The sequence below is a fragment of the Lissotriton vulgaris genome, chromosome 5 (genome assembly GCF_964263255.1).
Source record: "Lissotriton vulgaris chromosome 5, aLisVul1.2, whole genome shotgun sequence".
Taxonomy (NCBI): Eukaryota; Metazoa; Chordata; class Amphibia; order Caudata; family Salamandridae; genus Lissotriton; species Lissotriton vulgaris.
The window spans coordinates 1,675,334,527-1,675,352,519 of record NC_141693.1 but is presented as its reverse complement, the minus strand read 5'-3'; the positions used below and the strand labels follow the sequence as shown (position 1 = coordinate 1,675,352,519).

At 48.9% G+C, this 17,993-nt stretch overlaps 1 protein-coding gene across 1 annotated transcript in view; it reads right to left on the bottom strand.

Annotated features, from left to right (window-relative positions):
- The window catches only part of LOC147716934 (parathyroid hormone/parathyroid hormone-related peptide receptor-like), a 296,895-nt gene that overhangs the window by 43,331 nt on the left and 235,571 nt on the right, over positions 1-17,993 (bottom strand). Inside the window, exon 10 of the mRNA XM_086919829.1 lies at positions 5,722-5,816. Within this exon, the coding sequence (XP_086775955.1) occupies positions 5,722-5,816 (95 nt within the window). The remainder of the gene's footprint in view (positions 1-5,721; positions 5,817-17,993) is intronic.

Below are 17,993 nucleotides of genomic sequence, written 5' to 3'. Positions count from 1 at the left end.
AGTGCCTGTAACCAGGCCTCCGTCAGTTCTGGTGTCTGGCAGTGCCACTCCATTTGGGAGGGTGCAGAAGTCCAGACTGGGGGGTGAGAGAGGGAAGGAGTCCCCAGAAGTCCTGGTGTGCCAAGCAAGTGCACAATCACAGGTTTTGGTCCCTGGGTTGGCAGACAAGGTTCAGGATCTGCCTGACCTGGAAGGAAGGGCATCTGTAACCAGTGCCCTGACCAATATGGTTCCCAGGGGTACCCATCCAGTAGGCAGGGTGCAGCGCTCTGGAAGGGGGTGCAGAGGGAGGGAGTCCTCGCTTCTTACCCCGGTACAACCTGAGGGGTTAAACCCTAGGTTGGGAGACCAGTTGCTGGAGGGAGGTCCTGAACTGGTAGGAAAGTTGTGTTCTTGGTTTTCTTGGTGGACAGGGTTGCCCCTGAAAGAAGGGCAGGAGTCTCACCCTGGGGGTGGACTAGGCCACACCCTTGTGTTGGCCAGGTGGGTACTGTCTACCAGTGTGGGCACATCAGTGAATTAAGTCCTGGTGCGCCAGGCAAGTGTTCCACCGCAGGGGTTGGTCCCTGGGTGGGAAGCCAGGTTCAGGTGTTGTCTGACCTGGAGGCTTTGGAGCCTAGGTTTGAGGGCCAGGTCCGGGGTGTCCCCCCTGACCTGGAATACCAGTTGCAGGATAGAACTCCTGAACTGGTGGGTGAATGGTGCAGGACACCTGCCACAGGTGCCCTGACTATTCTAGAAGGGGTACCGCTCCAGGTTGGAGGGTACAGAGCCCCAAGGAAGAGGATGACCGGGGGTGAAGAAGCCCACCTCAGCCTCCTGTCCAGCCACCGGATACAGGTCCGGGGCTGGTGGGGCAGTGCCAGAGTGTCAGACCTGACCTAACAAGAGAGGCAGTGGACAAAGGGTGTCAAGCACCTGGGGCTACTGTCCCCCATGCTCTGACGCCACAGGGGTTTGAGAGCCATGAGAGGCATGAGGCCTGGGTCTCATCCCTGATCACTTTTGGAGGTCAGTGTGGCTTGCTGTCGGTCTGTTGGGACTCAACTGTGTGGAAATTAAGGTTAGGTGCTGAACAGGTGATGTCCACAGGTGAGGAGAAGGGTTCCACATGGATTGGCATGGTGGACCCTGAGAGTATGGATGGAGTGATCCAACTAGGTTCAGGAAGGTGTAGAATAGAAGGTATGCAACGGTTACCACGCATATTTTACAACGCGGTACCGTTACAACGCTACTGTTACCACGCAGGTCATTACAACGAAATGCGCTGGGGGGCGCTCCAGGATAGTAAATACTTTAATTTACTATCCAACTCCTTTCCCTAGAGTCCACGGGGACTGGAGTTGGAATAGTAAATTAAATAATTTACTATCCAGTGCCCCTCCACGCAAGTCGTTGTAACGACTTGCGTGGTAAAAGTAGCGTTGTAACGGTACGCGTTGTGAAAGTACGCGTGGTACCGTCATACATCCAGAATAGAAATAGTGCCCTGCTGTTTGGACCAGGTTCCGTGTTCTATCGCCTTAAGCAGGGAATCCCATCGAGGTATCGTTTGGTCTACCCTGGCTTTAGGCTGGAAGGAGGTTGTGTTGAAACTGGCCCTTCTTGCAGGGTCATCCCCAAACTCTTTGCTTCTTCCTCACTTATTTTTCCTGACCCGTGGCTGTTGGCAATAGGACTCTGAGCACTTTACCACTGCTGATCAGTGCTAAAGTGCATACGTTCTCTGTGTAAATTGTTATTGTGATTGGATCTACATGATTGGCATATTTGTATTACCAAGAAGTCCCTAGTAAAGTGCACTGGGTGTGCCAGGGCTGGTGATGACAAATGCTACTAGTGGGCCTGCAGCACTGATTGTGCCACCCAAATGAGTAGCCCTAAAATAGTGTCTCAGGCCTGCCACCACAGTGCCTGTGTGCAGTCTGTGAACTGCCATGTCCTCCTGGTCAGTGTCCCCACTGACGGGGCCTAACCCATCCCTTTTTGTGCACATTGGTCGCCCCTATGGAAGGTCCAAGGTACCCCCCTGGGCAGGGTCCAGTGTATGTGAAAGGTAGAGCATGTACTGGTGCAGGCGACATGCTCTGGTAGTGAATTACAGCCATTTTCGTTTTTCACTATTGTAAGGCTATCTTGCTCCATAGGTTAACAGGGGGGATACTAGCTACAGTGGCTACCAGCATTTCTTCCCATAGGAACAAGATAGGACATAAGAGTCTAGTATCCCTGAACTCAGAATTTAATAACACATCTTTTAGGAAAGGTTGTTTTTAAATCCTGTGTTTGAGAACAGCACTTTTAAGTAGTTGCTGTTCTCTTGTCTGACCCTTCTGTGTGCCTGGGCCTGTTTGTATATTGACTGTCTGGTTTGAGAGTGACAGGGGCTGGGGATTCCCCAGGAGGCTGGCTGAGTCAGCCCTAGGCTGAATGACTGCATTTGCAACTTGAGTGGTGGGAGGAGATAGCACCTGGGCCTGAATAGGGCTGTGCCTGCCTTCCACAATGCTGGCTCCACCTCCTGCTGGGCGGCTGACGACCCTGCCCCTCACTCTGAAAGGAAAGGAGAAGCCAGGAAAACAAAGTGCTCAAAAAACACCCAGAACTGGTTCAGACCGTGCTCTGGGCCCACTTGCACAAAGAGAACAAAGACTTTTAGGGGTATAAGTACAGGACCACTGACAACAGAAAATTAGATCATCCTGGAATCAAGAAGGAACCTCTGCCAAGGAGAAAGCTGAAGCTGAAGAAGGAAGATTGTCCAGCTGTTGCTATGCTGGATTGCCCTGCTGTTGCTTTGCTGCCAAGGAGAGGGGAAGGACTTTGCTTTGTGCTGTGTCCCCTTGCTTGAAGGAATCTCCAAGGGCCTGAGAAGACCTGGCTCCCTGTTTTGAAGTCCCAGGAACAAAAGGACTTCACCCCCAGCTTCCCCTGAGCTCTACTGAGAGCGTTCTGTCCTTCCTGGAGTGCGTGGCCCATGTGTGGCGCCTCTGGAAGTTGTACCTGTGCTGGGAAGCTGGAAACCAAGCTTAAGAGACTTTGATACAGAAAAGTTATTTCATCGCTCGCTGCGGAGCGCATCCCCAACAGTGCGAGGAAATTCCCGCCGCTACGAAGGTCGAGATCGTCGCAGCACCTGTTGCCGCTGTCAGAGCCATCGCATCCTTTGTTTGCGGGATGCACCCGATCGGTGCGGGAAGTCTAACATCGCTGCGAGTGTCGTCGCAGAGCCTGTCGTCGCTGGGTGAGATCGTCGCACCGCCTGCTTGCGGACCGCATCACGTCGCTGCGAGAGTCATCGCCGAAGTCAACGCATCGAGGAGCTGCGAGAGAGAAGATCACCGCTGGTCCGTGCATCGTCGCCCCGGAGATCGTCGCACCTCCAAAGATCGTCGCATCGTGCCTTTGCGAGAACAAACTTCCTACGGAACCTATGCACCGGAATCCATACAAGTGGCCTTCCTCCCCATACAGACCGGATTCTTCGCAACACGCCAGCTGCTGCAGCGGGGCTGTCGCAAACGCCTCCCCAGGGTCTCAGGAGCAACGCATCGCTTGTTTTCCACCGCACCAGCTTCTGCTTTTGGAACTTTATCGCAACTAAAGGTACTGTGAGTTAAACGTGACGCAACTGTGAACTTTTCACGTAACTGTGGATTATTTTATCGCAACCTAAAGAACTTTGCATCGCAACCTTAAGAACTCTTTTGCAACCATATTCGTGTATGTTGGATTTTTTTTGTCGTTTTGGTCTTGTGTAGTTTAGATTAAATACCTTTATTTTTCTAAACTGTTGTGGAGTCAGTTTGTGGTGTTTCCTCTGTGTTACTGTGAGTGTTGGTACAAATACTTTACACATTGCCTTCTGATAAGCCTTGACTGCTCGTGCCAAGCTACCTAGAGGGTGAGCAGGGGTTATCTCAGAAGGTTTCCTCCTTACCCTGACTAAAAGTAAGGGTCCCTATTTGGACAGTGGTACCTACCTCTGCCAACCAGAGACCCCCAGTTCTAACAGTGACACTGCACATATGATACCCCGCTCTAAACACCCACCCTAAAAGTTCTCATGCTGTAAAGCACAGGCTGCAGCACCTTCGTTCCTTTGAATGGTATTAAGGAACTATGGCCTAGATGTAGGTAATAGCAAATTACGAATGGTAAATACCGAATTTTACCGATTCGGTATTTACTATTCGGTAATTGCTATGTAGGTAAAAAGTCGGTAAAAATACCGAATCAGTAAGATTCGGTAATTACCGATTCGGTAATTACCGAATCGGTATTTGCCATTGATTCCTATTGTCCTTGAAACCCATAGGATTCAATAGCAAATACCGATTCCGTAATTACCGAATCGGTAAAATTACCGATTTTACAAGGGGGACAGGGTGTCACTTCGACACCCTGTTGCACCCCTGTTACTGGCTTGTGTGCCATATGACACACATACATGCCCTTAGGGCATGTCTGTGTGCCACATGGCACAGGTGTACATGCCCAAATGTGCATGTACACTGGAATTCGTTATTTACCATGTAATAGCATTACATGGTAAATAACGAACCGGTAATGGCCTGTGGCACTGTTTCCAGTGCCACCCACATCTGTATTTACCGATTCGGTAAATTTACCGATTCGGTATTTTACAGAATCGGTAAATTTACCGAATCGGTAAATATACCGATTCTGTATATTTTAAGACCCCTACATCTCCATTAGCAAATACCGGTCCGTAACGGCCGAAATCAGCCGTTACCGACCGGTATTTGCCGACCTACATCTGGCCCTATACCCTGACCACTGGCCGTCGTTCCACTCCAGGCGGTTGAAGGGCATTAAGATGCTATCTTTTATTGGCATAAGGCATTATGATAAGTGGAGTAATGACAGCTGAGGAAAATCTGTAGTAGATCATCATATCTTCAGAAGAGCACGCAAACCTCACGTCAATTCTGCTCCTTCTTACATTAGGCACCAGTTGAATTGTGTTTCGGTGAGTAGATGTTACTCTTCAAAACAAAAAACTAGGAATACCTCGAAGATGTAACGGTGGCAAAAGCTTGCCCTCTAGAAATTCCTTCTAATGTAAGGTAACATTTCATTACAGTATGTTTCATTCTGCAGGTGAGGGGTGGCCTGCAGTAACTGTCAAGGGCTCACTGTCCTGCTTTTTAGCAAGCAGGCAACCATGGAGCAGAGGTGATGTTAGGATCACATTCTAGGCCTCCTTGACCACAGATGGCTGTAGAACCCACTTGGCCTTGATTACGTTTTGGTCTTTAGGGTTCCCAGACAAAAATGGAGCTGTACAGCAGCTACAGCATTGCTTCCCACATAATCCCTCCATATGTGTCTGGTGAAGCAGTGTCCATTCTGAGTATTGCGCTCGACCATACCTCAAGTGACATGGTGTAGGTGCACCTGAAATTAACAGGTGCAAGAATAACAGTTTTACTGGGTACAAACCCTCTAGGTACATGCTTTGGGCACACATACAGGCCAACCCCTGCCCTGGCTCCACCAACACCAGAAGGAGCAGGCAATGCCATAGCCTTCCATGACTTCAACGCCCTCTCCACCCATCGTAAAATTTGAAATTGTGGATCCAATATAAGCCAAATACCAACTACTACAATGTCCTATGGTACTAGTGAAGTATAACGAAAGCTACTCCCACTATTGCACACTTAACTCTGCTCCTATGTGGTGCACACTCACCTGTACTGTTGCCTTGGGTCCAATTTTCCTGTGTTAGTCTCCCAAAGCTTTGATGCCAAGAGCCTCACAATGTTCATAAATAGGAAAAAGTTTATCTGGGTAACGGGAGACAGAAAGAACAGAGGAAGTCAAGCCTGGTTTTGGTATCTCACATGGACAGATACTGTTGATACCTCATTTCTATTCATCGACATCAACCTTGCAATCCATTAGAAAAGACAAAGCAGTCTTGGAGAAAGGATGCAAACCATAGATTTGTTGGGCCTTCCTGATGCCATATTATATAATGTGCCCTGGAGGGCCAGCAGACATTTTGCAAACTGAAGTGTGGTTACTTCTGAAAATGGTGATACACCTTCTGCTCTTATGTTGTGGAACTAATTCTACTATTCTGTACTGAGCACTGTGGGATTGGAGTCATCGAGTGTTCCCACCAGAGTGGCAAAGCTTACCTCAATGAAGTAAAACCTTTTTCAGTTGTCACTGTTTGAAGTGTTTTTTTAAATTTTTTAAAATTATTTTTATTAGCATTTTATTACGTAACAACAATACAATCATGTCATCATCTGTCATCACACCCTCCCCACCATCCCCCCACCCACCGAGCATCACCATTAAAATCAGTATACGCCCGTTCGAAGCGAGAATCTTCACCAGAGCTGTCCCTGGGCCTAAGTCTGTATTACCATATTGAGCTTCCTTCCGGTGTTGCTGTGCCCGTGGATGCAGCCTCTCCCAATGTCCACCCTCATAGTCCTCCATCAAGTCCATGATATTTCCGTTATTTGCTCCAGACTCTGCCAAATTTCTTAGGGCATCCCCTTGCCTTGTATGTGACCCTTTCCGCTGCCATATATCTGCCATATATAGATCCATACCTCTCCGCCACTCCTCCAGCTGCGGTGGCGTGGCTGCCCCCCATTTCTTTGCCACATCCCTCTTGGCTACCACCAAAGCCAGGACCAAAAAAATCAGCACCGGGCGTGCTAGATCCACATCGTTGGTCATACCCAACAGGACCAGTTTAGGGTCCAGTGGCAGGGAAGTCTCCAGCACCTCCCCCAATTCTCTCAGGACCTCGGTCCAGTAGGCCCGGATTATCAGGCACAACCAGATTATGTGGTAGAAATCCCCCTCATCTAGGCCACATCTCATGCAATTCGTGTCTCCAGCTCTTCCCATTCTGTGTAGGCATACCCTATCATAATATGTCCTATGGAGTACGTTAAATAGAAGAAGCCTCAACCAGGATTTAATAGCTACCTCTCTTGGATGCATTAGAACTGTATCCCAGTCCACTGTGTCCATTTCCCCCACCTCGCCCTCCCACTTGCTTCTATGAGTATCCAGGTCATCGGACATGTTATTCATAAGAGTCCTATACGTAAGCGATACCGCCCTTTCCGGAATTTGTTCCTGTAGGAGGCGGCCCTCTAGAGGTGCATAGTCAGGGAGTGTGCCCTCTGGGATCCCTTCTGCCCGCCAGGCATGCCTCAGTTGCGCATATTTAAAGTATTGAGTGCGATGTAGGCCAAAGTCTGCCCTCAGTGCTTGGAATGATTTCAGTGCCCCCTTTGCAACGACTTCGCCTAGCGTTGAAATCCCTATGTCGTCCCACCTCTTGAACCCTTTCAGTTTGTTTAGTTCTTGCAGCCAGGTACAGTGCCCAAAAACGATTCAGAAAAGGGGGTGGTGATAAACAGAGTGTCTGAATTAAGCAGACCACTCTTACCCAGTCCAAAGATCAGGGCTTGATCCATCACCGTTATTTATCTCACTGCACCATCCCAGCTCAGAACCTGGCTATATGCAAATCAGTCTGTCCCTGGCCCAGTGCATCATGGGAACAGGGCAGACTAAACTACCAAGCCAATTCTTCACCAGAAAGGAGACAAGCTAAGCGTGGAAGGGTATGCTCAGATGTGAGTCCCTTGCTCACTGCACCATCAGGATTCAAGCAAGCCGGGCCGAAGACGGCTGTAATGCCAGAAACCGGTCCCCGGAAGCTTGTTTCCTTCCCAGTAAAAGAATTGGCTTGGTAGTTTGGTCTGCCCTGTTCCCATGATGCACTGGGCCAGGGACAGACTAATTTGCATGTAGCCAGGTTCTGAGCTGGGATGGTGCAGTGAGCTAAAAAACGGTGATGGATCAAGCCCTGATCTGTTGACTGGGTATGAGTGTTCTGTTTAATTCAGATACTCTGTCCATCACCACCCCACTTTTCTTAATCGTTTTGTCCACCATAAGCGTGGAAGGGTATGCTCAGATGTGAGTCCCTTGCTCACTGCACCATCAGGATTCAAGCAAGCCGGGCCGAAGACGGCTGTAATGCCAGAAACCGGTCCCCGGAAGCTTGTTTCCTTCCCAGTAAAAGAATTGGCTTGGTAGTTTGGTCTGCCCTGTTCCCATGATGTACTGGGCCAAGGACAGACTAATTTGCATGTAGCCAGGTTCTGAGCTGGGATGGTGCAGTGAGCTAAAAAACGGTGATGGATCAAGCCCTGATCTGTTGACTGGGTATGAGTGTTCTGTTTAATTCAGATACTCTGTCCATCACCACCCCCTTTTCTGAATCGTTTTGTCCACCATAAGCGTGGAAGGGTATGCTCAGATGTGAGTCCCTTGCTCACTGCACCATCAGGATTCAAGCAAGCCGGGCCGAAGACGGCTGTAATGCCAGAAACCGGTCCCCGGAAGCTTGTTTCCTTCCCAGTAAAAGAATTGGCTTGGTAGTTTGGTCTGCCCTGTTCCCATGATGCACTGGGCCAGGGCCAGACTAATTTGCATGTAGCCAGGTTCTGAGCTGGGATGGTGCAGTGAGCTAAAAAACGGTGATGGATCAAGCCCTGATCTGTTGACTGGGTATGAGTGTTCTGTTTAATTCAGATACTCTGTCCATCACCACCCCCTTTTCTGAATCGTTTTGTCCACCATAAGCGTGGAAGGGTATGCTCAGATGTGAGTCCCTTGCTCACTGCACCATCAGGATTCAAGCAAGCCGGGCCGAAGACGGCTGTAATGCCAGAAACCGGTCCCCGGAAGCTTGTTTCCTTCCCAGTAAAAGAATTGGCTTGGTAGTTTGGTCTGCCCTGTTCCCATGATGCACTGGGCCAGGGACAGACTAATTTGCATGTAGCCAGGTTCTGAGCTGGGATGGTGCAGTGAGCTAAAAAACGGTGATGGATCAAGCCCTGATCTGTTGACTGGGTATGAGTGTTCTGGTTAATTCAGATACTCGGTCCATCACCACCCCCTTTTCTGAATCGTTTTGTCCACTATAAGCGTAGAAGGGTATGCTCAGATGTGAGTCCCTTGCTCACTGCACCATCAGGATTCAAGCAAGCCGGGCCGAAGACGGCTGTAATGCCAGAAACCGGTCCCCGGAAGCATGTTTCCTTCCCAGTAAAAGAATTGGCTTGGTAGTTTGTTCTGCCCTGTTCACATGATGCACTGGGTCAGGGACAGACTAATTTGCATGTAGCCAGGTTCTGAGCTGGGATGGTGCAGTGAGCTAAAAAACGGTGATGGATCAAGCCCTGATCTGTTGACTGGGTATGAGTGTTCTGTTTAATTCAGATACTCTGTCCATCACCACCCCCTTTTCTGAATCGTTTTGTCCACCATAAGCGTGGAAGGGTATGCTCAGATGTGAGTCCCTTGCTCACTGCACCATCAGGATTCAAGCAAGCTGGGCCGAAGACGGCTGTAATGCCAGAAACCAGTCCCCGGAAGCTTGTTTCCTTCCCAGTAAAAGAATTGACTTGGTAGTTTGGTCTGCCCTGTTCCCATGATGTACTGGGCCAGGGACAGACTAATTTGCATGTAGCCAGGTTCTGAGCTTGGATGGTGCAGTGAGCTAAAAAACGGTGCTGGATCAAGCCCTGATCTGTTGACTGGGTATGAGTGTTCTGCTTAATTCAGATACTCTGTCCATCACCACCCCCTTTTCTGAATAGGTACAGTGCCACAACGGTGTTTGTCTAGTGGGCCTCTTCTCCCACCCCATGGTCTTGGTAGCACGGTTCCAGACCTCTAGGGTAAGGGTGGTGGCCGGCAGCAAACTCCCCCACCCTTTGCCCCCATATAAATAATAATTATACGGACGAGTAGCCATGGTGTGTCTCTCAAGTACGTATGTTGGGTGTATTGCCGGGGTGTTGAGCCACTCGTTGATAGGCACCAAGTGTTCTGCCCAATAGTAGGCCTCGATGTTGGGGAGTTAGATCCCTCCACTATACTGATGTCGTTGCAGGGTAGTCTGTGCCACCCGCGGCTGCTTATCCAACCACAGAAAGGTTTGCAGGTCCGCATTCATTTCGGCGAACACTCTACAGGGAAGGGGGTAGTACTCGTTCTGAAATGCATATAGGAGTTTGGGCAGCGTCATCATTTTAAACATGGCTGCCCGGCCCAGGATTGTAAGGGGAAGCAGGCGCCATCTGTCCGCATCCTCTATAAAATTATTCACTATCCGTTTTATATTCTTGGCGTAGGAGCGGCCGCTATCTGGCGTCACAAACACCCCAAGATAGGTGAAGCCCTCACTAGTCGTTTGTAGCCTCTCCGGAAGGCCTGTCCATTGCTCCCATCCCGAGGATCGTACAGGACTGACTTATGCCAGTTTATCCTGTACCCTGCGTGAGCCCCGTACCCTTCCAGCTCTGTAAACAGTGCCGGTATCGTGGTTTCTGGGTGCGTTATAAATAGGAGGACATCATACGCGTAGAGAGATATTTTTTCCTCTGTGGTATCCGTCGACCCAGTTGAAAACCCTTAATGTCAGCGTTTTGCCGAATTGCACCTACGAGCACCTCAATCGTCAGCTTAAAAAGCAGGGGGGACAGGGGGCACCCCTGTCTGATCCCTCGTCTCACCGGGAAATCCCAGGATAAAATCCCATTTACTCTAACCCTAGCTCTGGGGTCTGTATACAGCAATTGGACCCATTTCCGAAAGTTGGGACCAAAACCAAACCGCACCAGGACTCCCTTCAGAAACCAATGGACTGCATTGATTGCCTTTTCGGCGTCCAGGGACAGAAACCAGTAAGGGTCTCGTCTCTTGCCCACCTCCTGTAACCAGTTGTGGGTTCGTCTGAGGTTGTATCTAGTGGCCCTCGGAACCCGGTTTGATCCAAATGGACTAGTTCCGGTATCACCTTCCTCAATCTGAGAGCAAAAATGGTCACCAGTAGCTTCACTTCAATGAAATGGAGGCGGGAGCACCCTGCTGTTAGACCCCGTTGCATCTTGGTAAACGCAGTTAGTTCGCACTTTCGAGTCGCTGTAGTTTTTAACCATTGTTGGTTTTGGCAGTGCAGATATCTCTAGACACTAGTGTTTCAGGGTTTAGCCCATCGTCAGTAGAGAGCATATAGTATTTTAGAAACATGGAAAAAGTCTTTGGGGGTTGCTGAGAAGGAGCCCAGGTCGTCGCAGGTCACAGTACCTATCCGAGGCACACAGGTGCTACACCGAAGAGCTCGTCAGCTCGAAGCCAAAGAAAACAGGAAATGGAGGCGGGAGCACCCTGCTTGTCATCTCAGCGCTGTTAGACCCCGTTGCATCTTGATAAACGCAGTTAGTTCGCACTTTCGAGTCGCTGTAATTTTTAACCATTGTTGGTTCTGGCAGTGCAGATATCTCTAGACACTAGTGTTTCAGGGTTTAGCCCATCGTCAGTAGAGAGCATATAGTATTTTAGAAACATGGAAAAAGTCTTTGGGGGTTGCTGAGAAGGAGCCAATGTCGTTGCAGGTCACAGTACCTATCCGAGGCACACAGGTGCTACACCGAAGAGCTCGTCAGCTCGTGAGCTCGAAGCCGAAGAAAACAGGAAATGGAGGCGGGAGCACCCTGCTAGTCATCTCAGCGCTGTTAGACCCCGTTGCATCTTGGTAAACGCAGTTAGTACGCACTTTCGAGTCACTCTAGTTTTTAACCATTGTTGGTTCTGGCAGTGTAGATATCTCTAGACACTAGTGTTTCAGGGTTTAGCCCATCGTTAGTAGAGAGCATATAGTATTTTAGAAACATGGAAAAAGTCTTTGGAGGTTGCTGAGAAGGAGCCCAGGTCGTCGCAGGTCACAGTACCTATCCGAGGCACACAGGTGCTACACCGAAGAGCTCGTCAGCTCGAAGCCGAAGAAAACAGGAAATGGAGGCGGGAGCACCCTGCTTGTCATCTCAGCGCTGTTAGACCCCGTTGCATCTTGGTAAACGCAGTTAGTTCGCACTTTCGAGTCGCTGTAGTTTTTAACCATTGTTGGTTCTGGCAGTGCAGATATCTCTAGACACTAGTGTTTCAGGGTTTAGCCCATCGTTAGTAGAGAGCATATAGTATTTTAGAAACATGAAAAAAGTCTTTGGGGGTTGCTGAGAAGGAGCCCAGGTCATCGCAGGTCACAGTACCTATCCGAGGCACACAGGTGCTACACCGAAGAGCTTGTCAGCTCGTCAGCTCGAAGCCGAAGGAAACAGGAAATGGAGGCGGGAGCACCCTGCTAGTCATCTCAGCGCTGTTAGACCCCGTTGCATCTTGGTAAACGCAGTTAGTTCGCACTTTCGAGTCGCTGTAGTTTTTAACCATTGTTGGTTCTGGCAGTGTAGATATCTCTAGACACTAGTGTTTCAGGGTTTAGCCCATCGTCAGTAGAGAGCATATAGTATTTTAGAAACATGGAAAAAGTCTTTGGAGGTTGCTGAGAAGGAGCCCAGGTCGTCGCAGGTCACAGTACCTATCCGAGGCACACAGATGCTACACCGAAGAGCTTGTCAGCTTGAAGCCGAAGAAAACAGGAAATGGAGGCGGGAGCACCCTGCTTGTCATCTAAGCGATGTTAGACCCTGTTGCATCTTGGTAAACGCAGTTAGTTCGCACTTTCGAGTCGCTGTAGTTTTACACCATTGTTAGTTCAGGCAGTGCAGATATCTCTAGACACTAGTGTTTCAGGGTTTAGCCCATCGTCAGTAGAGAGCATTTAGTATTTTAGAAACATGGAAAAAGTCTTTGGGGGTTGCTGAGAAGGAGCCCAGGTCATCGCAGGTCACAGTACCTATCCGAGGCACACAGGTGCTACACCGAAGAGCTCGTCAGCTCGAAGCCGAAGAAAACAGGAAATGGAGGCGGGAGCACCCTGCTTGTCATCTCAGCGCTGTTAGACCCTGTTGCATTTTGGTAAACACAGTTAGTTCGCACTTTCGAGTCGCTGTAGTTTTTAACCATTGTTGGTTCTGGCAGTGCAGATATCTCTAGACACTAGTGTTTCAGGGTTTAGCCCATCGTCGGAAGAGAGCATATAGTATTTTAGAAACGTGGAAAAAGTCTTTAGGGGTTGCTGAGAAGGAGCCCAGGTTGTCGCAGGTCACAGTACCTATCCGAGGGACACAGGTGCTACACCGAAGAGCTCATCAGCTCGAAGCCGAAGAAAACAGGAAATGGAGGCGGGAGCACCCTGCTTGTCATCTCAGCGCTGTTAGACCCCGTTGCATCTTGGTAAACGCAGTTAGTTCGCACTTTCGAGTCGCTGTAGTTTTTAACCATTGTTGGTTCTGGCAGTGCAGATATCTCTAGACACTAGTGTTTCAGGGTTTAGCCCATCGTTAGTAGAGAGCATATAGTATTTTAGAAACATGGAAAAAGTCTTTGGGGGTTGCTGAGAAGGAGCCTGCATACTTGAGTCTATAGCAAATTCAAATGTGCTTTTTAATAGATCCACACTTCAGCCTGCCTTATAGTTCTCATCAGGAAGGCTTGTTTCTAGGCACTAGAATTTTATGACAAATGTACTCTATGACTTTGGATATCTAGCCATTTTCCGTTATGCCTTTTTAATAGATACTCATTTTAGCTTGCCTTGCAACATTTATCAACAGTGCTTGCCCCGACAGAGTGAAACCGGGTTTTCTTAAATGGGTTTTTACTTAATAGCATGAAATGATATGCATTTATTGCTTTGCTAAAAATACGCATTTATTGGTCCACTTGTGAAATAATAATAAACGTGCCACTTCAACATGATTTTTCGTCAGCTCATCTCATTGTTCCTTGTTTCTCAGTAAAGTGTTGTGCTGATGGCCTGTGACCACACCCAAAAGGGGCTTCAGGTCCCCTTTATCAGCTGGCGACCATGAAGGGACAGTCATGTTGGCAGCACCTGTCAACCAGATGACGGCCGTCACCACATTCCCTCAGAACGCCCTAAACGCACTAGCAACTAGTACGCAGCCGGCCATGCAGCAAATGCAGGCGCAGCCGGCCATACAATATGCACAGGCACAGCCCCAACAGCAAACACAGCCAGCAGTGCAGACCCCACCCCAGCAGCCTGTGCAGTATGTACAGATCCAACCCCAGCCTCCTGTGCAGTACGTGCGACAGCAGCCCCCAATACAATACGTTGCACTGCAACCTGCCTACGGTAATGGCCGACCACAGTATTACAACAATGACAGAAACAATGCTAACAAAAATACAGGCATGCAGGGAAGAGGTAATGGAATGGGACAACAAAGGGTCCAACTGCAGCCGAGGTCGCACACTTGCTTTTATTGTCACAAGGTGGGCCATATGCAGAAAGATTGCCACACTAGACTCCTAGACCAAGGCCAACAAACTATGTGTTCCACCCAACAAGCACCACCGCGATTCCAACAACAACCACAACAAATGTACCCTCAGCAACCCCAGATACTGTATGACTATGCCCAACATGCCCCTCAGCAAAACATGCAGCAAGTACAGATTGCCCAAACTCCACAGTCACCCCAACAGATGCAGGCTCCCATGCAGCAGCAGCTGACACCCACCTACCAAGGGATTCCCCAAGCCCAAAATGCTACACCCCAAGGTGGAGTGGTGATCACCCCCAATAATCTGTTCGCACAAGGCACCATCCAACAGTACCAAGCAGGAGGATATACTTGCTAGGACATTCCGCAGACAACTCTTGTGTGCCAGTTTTATCATGCATCATGAGCGGTGAAGATGACCCCACCGTCCTGGTCACAATAAATAATAGAACATATAGCTTCCTCATTGACACAGGCGCCACGTACTCCTGCATTACAGGCGGACCTCTGCCTATTTCTGATCAAGTAGCGGATACACAGGGATTCTCTGGGGCAATAGCAAGGGTCCCTTTCACCAAGCCAGTACCCGTACAAATAGGAGACCGGGTGCTGGAGCAACAAATACTGTACTCGCCGCATTCTCCAGTGAAACTTTTAGGGCGAGACCTCATGACAAAACTGAACATGACCATTCACTTCCATGAGAATGGAACAATGATTTGTTCTATACCAGGCACACCCCTGACAAGGATGATGGCACTCACTGTTGACTCTTCCTTGAAGGATCAAATAAGAGCTCGCCCTGTGGATGAGCAAGCGTTCTCCACTGCGGTACATATCATTGTAGCCAGCACACCAGAACTGCACCAGCGCACTGTCCAGCTTCCAAAAGAATTTCTATTTCGCCCACAGTCCCAGGACTCCCAGATATCTGACAAAAGCATGATCCTAGGCATATAAGCTCTCGAAACAACACCTACATATGGGCATTCATAGCAGTAGACGACAATATGTGCACCTGGGCCTGTGTAATTTTTATCAAGCCCGGACAACTAGTGCGAAGCATTTCAGATGAGCAAGTCTTTGGCGATCCCGACGAATATTCCAAAACAGAGATCATCCAAATGAATGACGTACCCCTCTCAGTCACAGTAGAAAAGAGAACACCCACTGCCCCACCACAGTATGATTCTGTGCGTGAAGCAGACTTGGCTCAAGTCCCGCCGCATCTGTGGACTACTGGCCACAATGACGTAGGCCTTATTCACTCTGCTGCTCCATTTAAGAAAACACTGAAACCAGGCGCAATTTTACCCAGAATAAAACAGTATCCACTTTCTAAGGAAGCAGAGAAGGGCATTGCCCCCACCATACACGCCTTGCTGGATCAGGGGGTTATATACCCCTGTATTTCTTGCTGTAACACCTGTCTATTTCCTGTTCGTAAGGCTAAGATCAATCAATGGCGTCTAGTACACGACCTGCGCTCAATCAATAACATAGTAGTTCCAGAGTTTCCCATCGTCCTGGACCCTTCTGTCATCCTCACAAATGTTCCCCCGAATACACAATACTTTTCCGTAATTGACCTGAAAAATCGTTTTTCAGTGTACCCCTTCACCCAGACAGTCAATAGCTATTGGCTTTTTTGTTCCGTGGGGTGCAAATGACTTACCGACGGTTGGCTCAGGGGTACTGTGAGTCCCCTAGCATCTTCAACAGAGTTGTCAAAGAAGACTTATCAAATTTCCAATGTGACAGCACTTTGCTGCAACATGTCGACGACATTTTGCTCTGCAGCACCACAGAACAAACAGTGCAGAACAGACACCATCTCTCTGCTTACCACCCTGGCGCGCAGGGGCTACAAAGTGGACAAAAACAAACTTCAGTACTGCCAAACAGAGGTACACTATCTAGGCCAGGTACTATCAGCATCAGGGAGACGAGTCACGCCAGGCAGAGTTGAGGCCATAAAGAGCACCCCAGAGCCTCAAACTGTGAAAGAAATGCAGAAATTCCTTGGACTTGTCAATTATGTCCGTCAATGGGTCTTTGACTTCTCCACGATAACTGCCCCGTTGCTGAAAGCAGTTAAAGCAGCCAAAGACAGACGTAACAAAATAGACTGGACACCTGAAATGACAGAATCCTTCAAACAGTTAAAAGATGAAATTACAAACGCACCAGCGTTAGGTACACCCAATTACACAAAAGAATTCTACTTGTTCACTCACTGCAATGGTCGGGTTATGACTGCAGTACTTACCCAGAAATACCCCATGGGCCACAAGCCCATTGCCTACTTCAGCGGCATGCTAGACTCAGTCATGAAAGGACATTACCCCTGCGAACAAGCTCTCGCTGCTGCAGCCTTTGCTGTCGAGAAAAGTGCTCCCATTGTCATGGGATCCTCGCTAACACTGTACACTGAGCACGCCGTCTTTGCTATAATTCAGAAAGCCAAGACAACATTAACAACACAAAGAGTGTCAGGTTACGAAGTCATACTGTCATTGCCCTCTCTGAAAGTTGTCAAATGTCACAAAGTCAATCCTGCCACGTTCCTTGCCCATCCCATTGCAACCCCAGACGATGACACCCATGACTGTGCCACATACTCTCCAGATGAGTCAGGAGCAGCAAAAGAGGACCCCCTGCCAGACAGCACTGTATATTTTGTTGATGGGTCCTCTACCATTGACCAGGAAACAGAGATTAGGTACACAGGAGCCGCAGTAGTTAGGGCCCAACAGCATGAGTCCTCTGATTCCCTAGACATTGTACAGCAAATTGCATTGCCTCCACACTACTCAGCCCAAGCTGCTGAATTAGTGGCACTAATTGCCGCTTTGCACCACGGAACTGATGACCGCATCAAAGTGTACTCAGACTCTGCATATGTCACAACAACGACACACTCAAGCATCCTGCGCTGGAAGAGGCGCAGGTTTGTCAAATCTGATGGAACACCTGTGTGCCACAAACAATTGCTAGAAGACTTATTTGAGGCCCTTACACTTCCAACTGAGGTAGCTGTTGTCAAATGTGCAGCGCACACTAACGGACAGGACTTTATCTCCAGAGGTAACGCTCTGGCAGATTGGGCAGCCAAAGCTGCAGCCAGACCCCCCCTTCCTTTGACTACGCCACATTCTCAAACACCCCTATCTTACTTGCCCAAGCTGTAGCCCCAGCAGACCTGACAAACACACATGAAGATGATCTAGCTCCAGCACAGCACACAGACAGGAACAATGAAACTCTTGACACAAAGGCTTCCTACCCTATGGACAACACGCAACAATATGATTGCATTGCCCAACTACATCTCAGAGAAATACAAGAAAGTGCACCACATCGAGAGAAAGAACTATGGAAGAAGAGGGGAGTACAGCAGGACCCTGCTGATTTCATTTACAGGCAGACCATGTCTGGGAAGCCTGTCATGCCACAAGCCTTACTGCAGGTGGCACTGGACCAACTCCACCTTCCCGCCCATGTCTCCCGAGATAACATGTCCACAACGTTGCAAGCAGACTGATTCGTTCCCAATGCCCACAAACTAATACAACTCTTTGTTAATAAATGCCTCATTTGCCAACAGTATTCACCAAACCCAACACTCAAAACAGTCGCTTCCACCATCCCCAAGCCCTCTGGCCCCTTTAAAGAACTCCACCTCGACTATGTCGATATGAT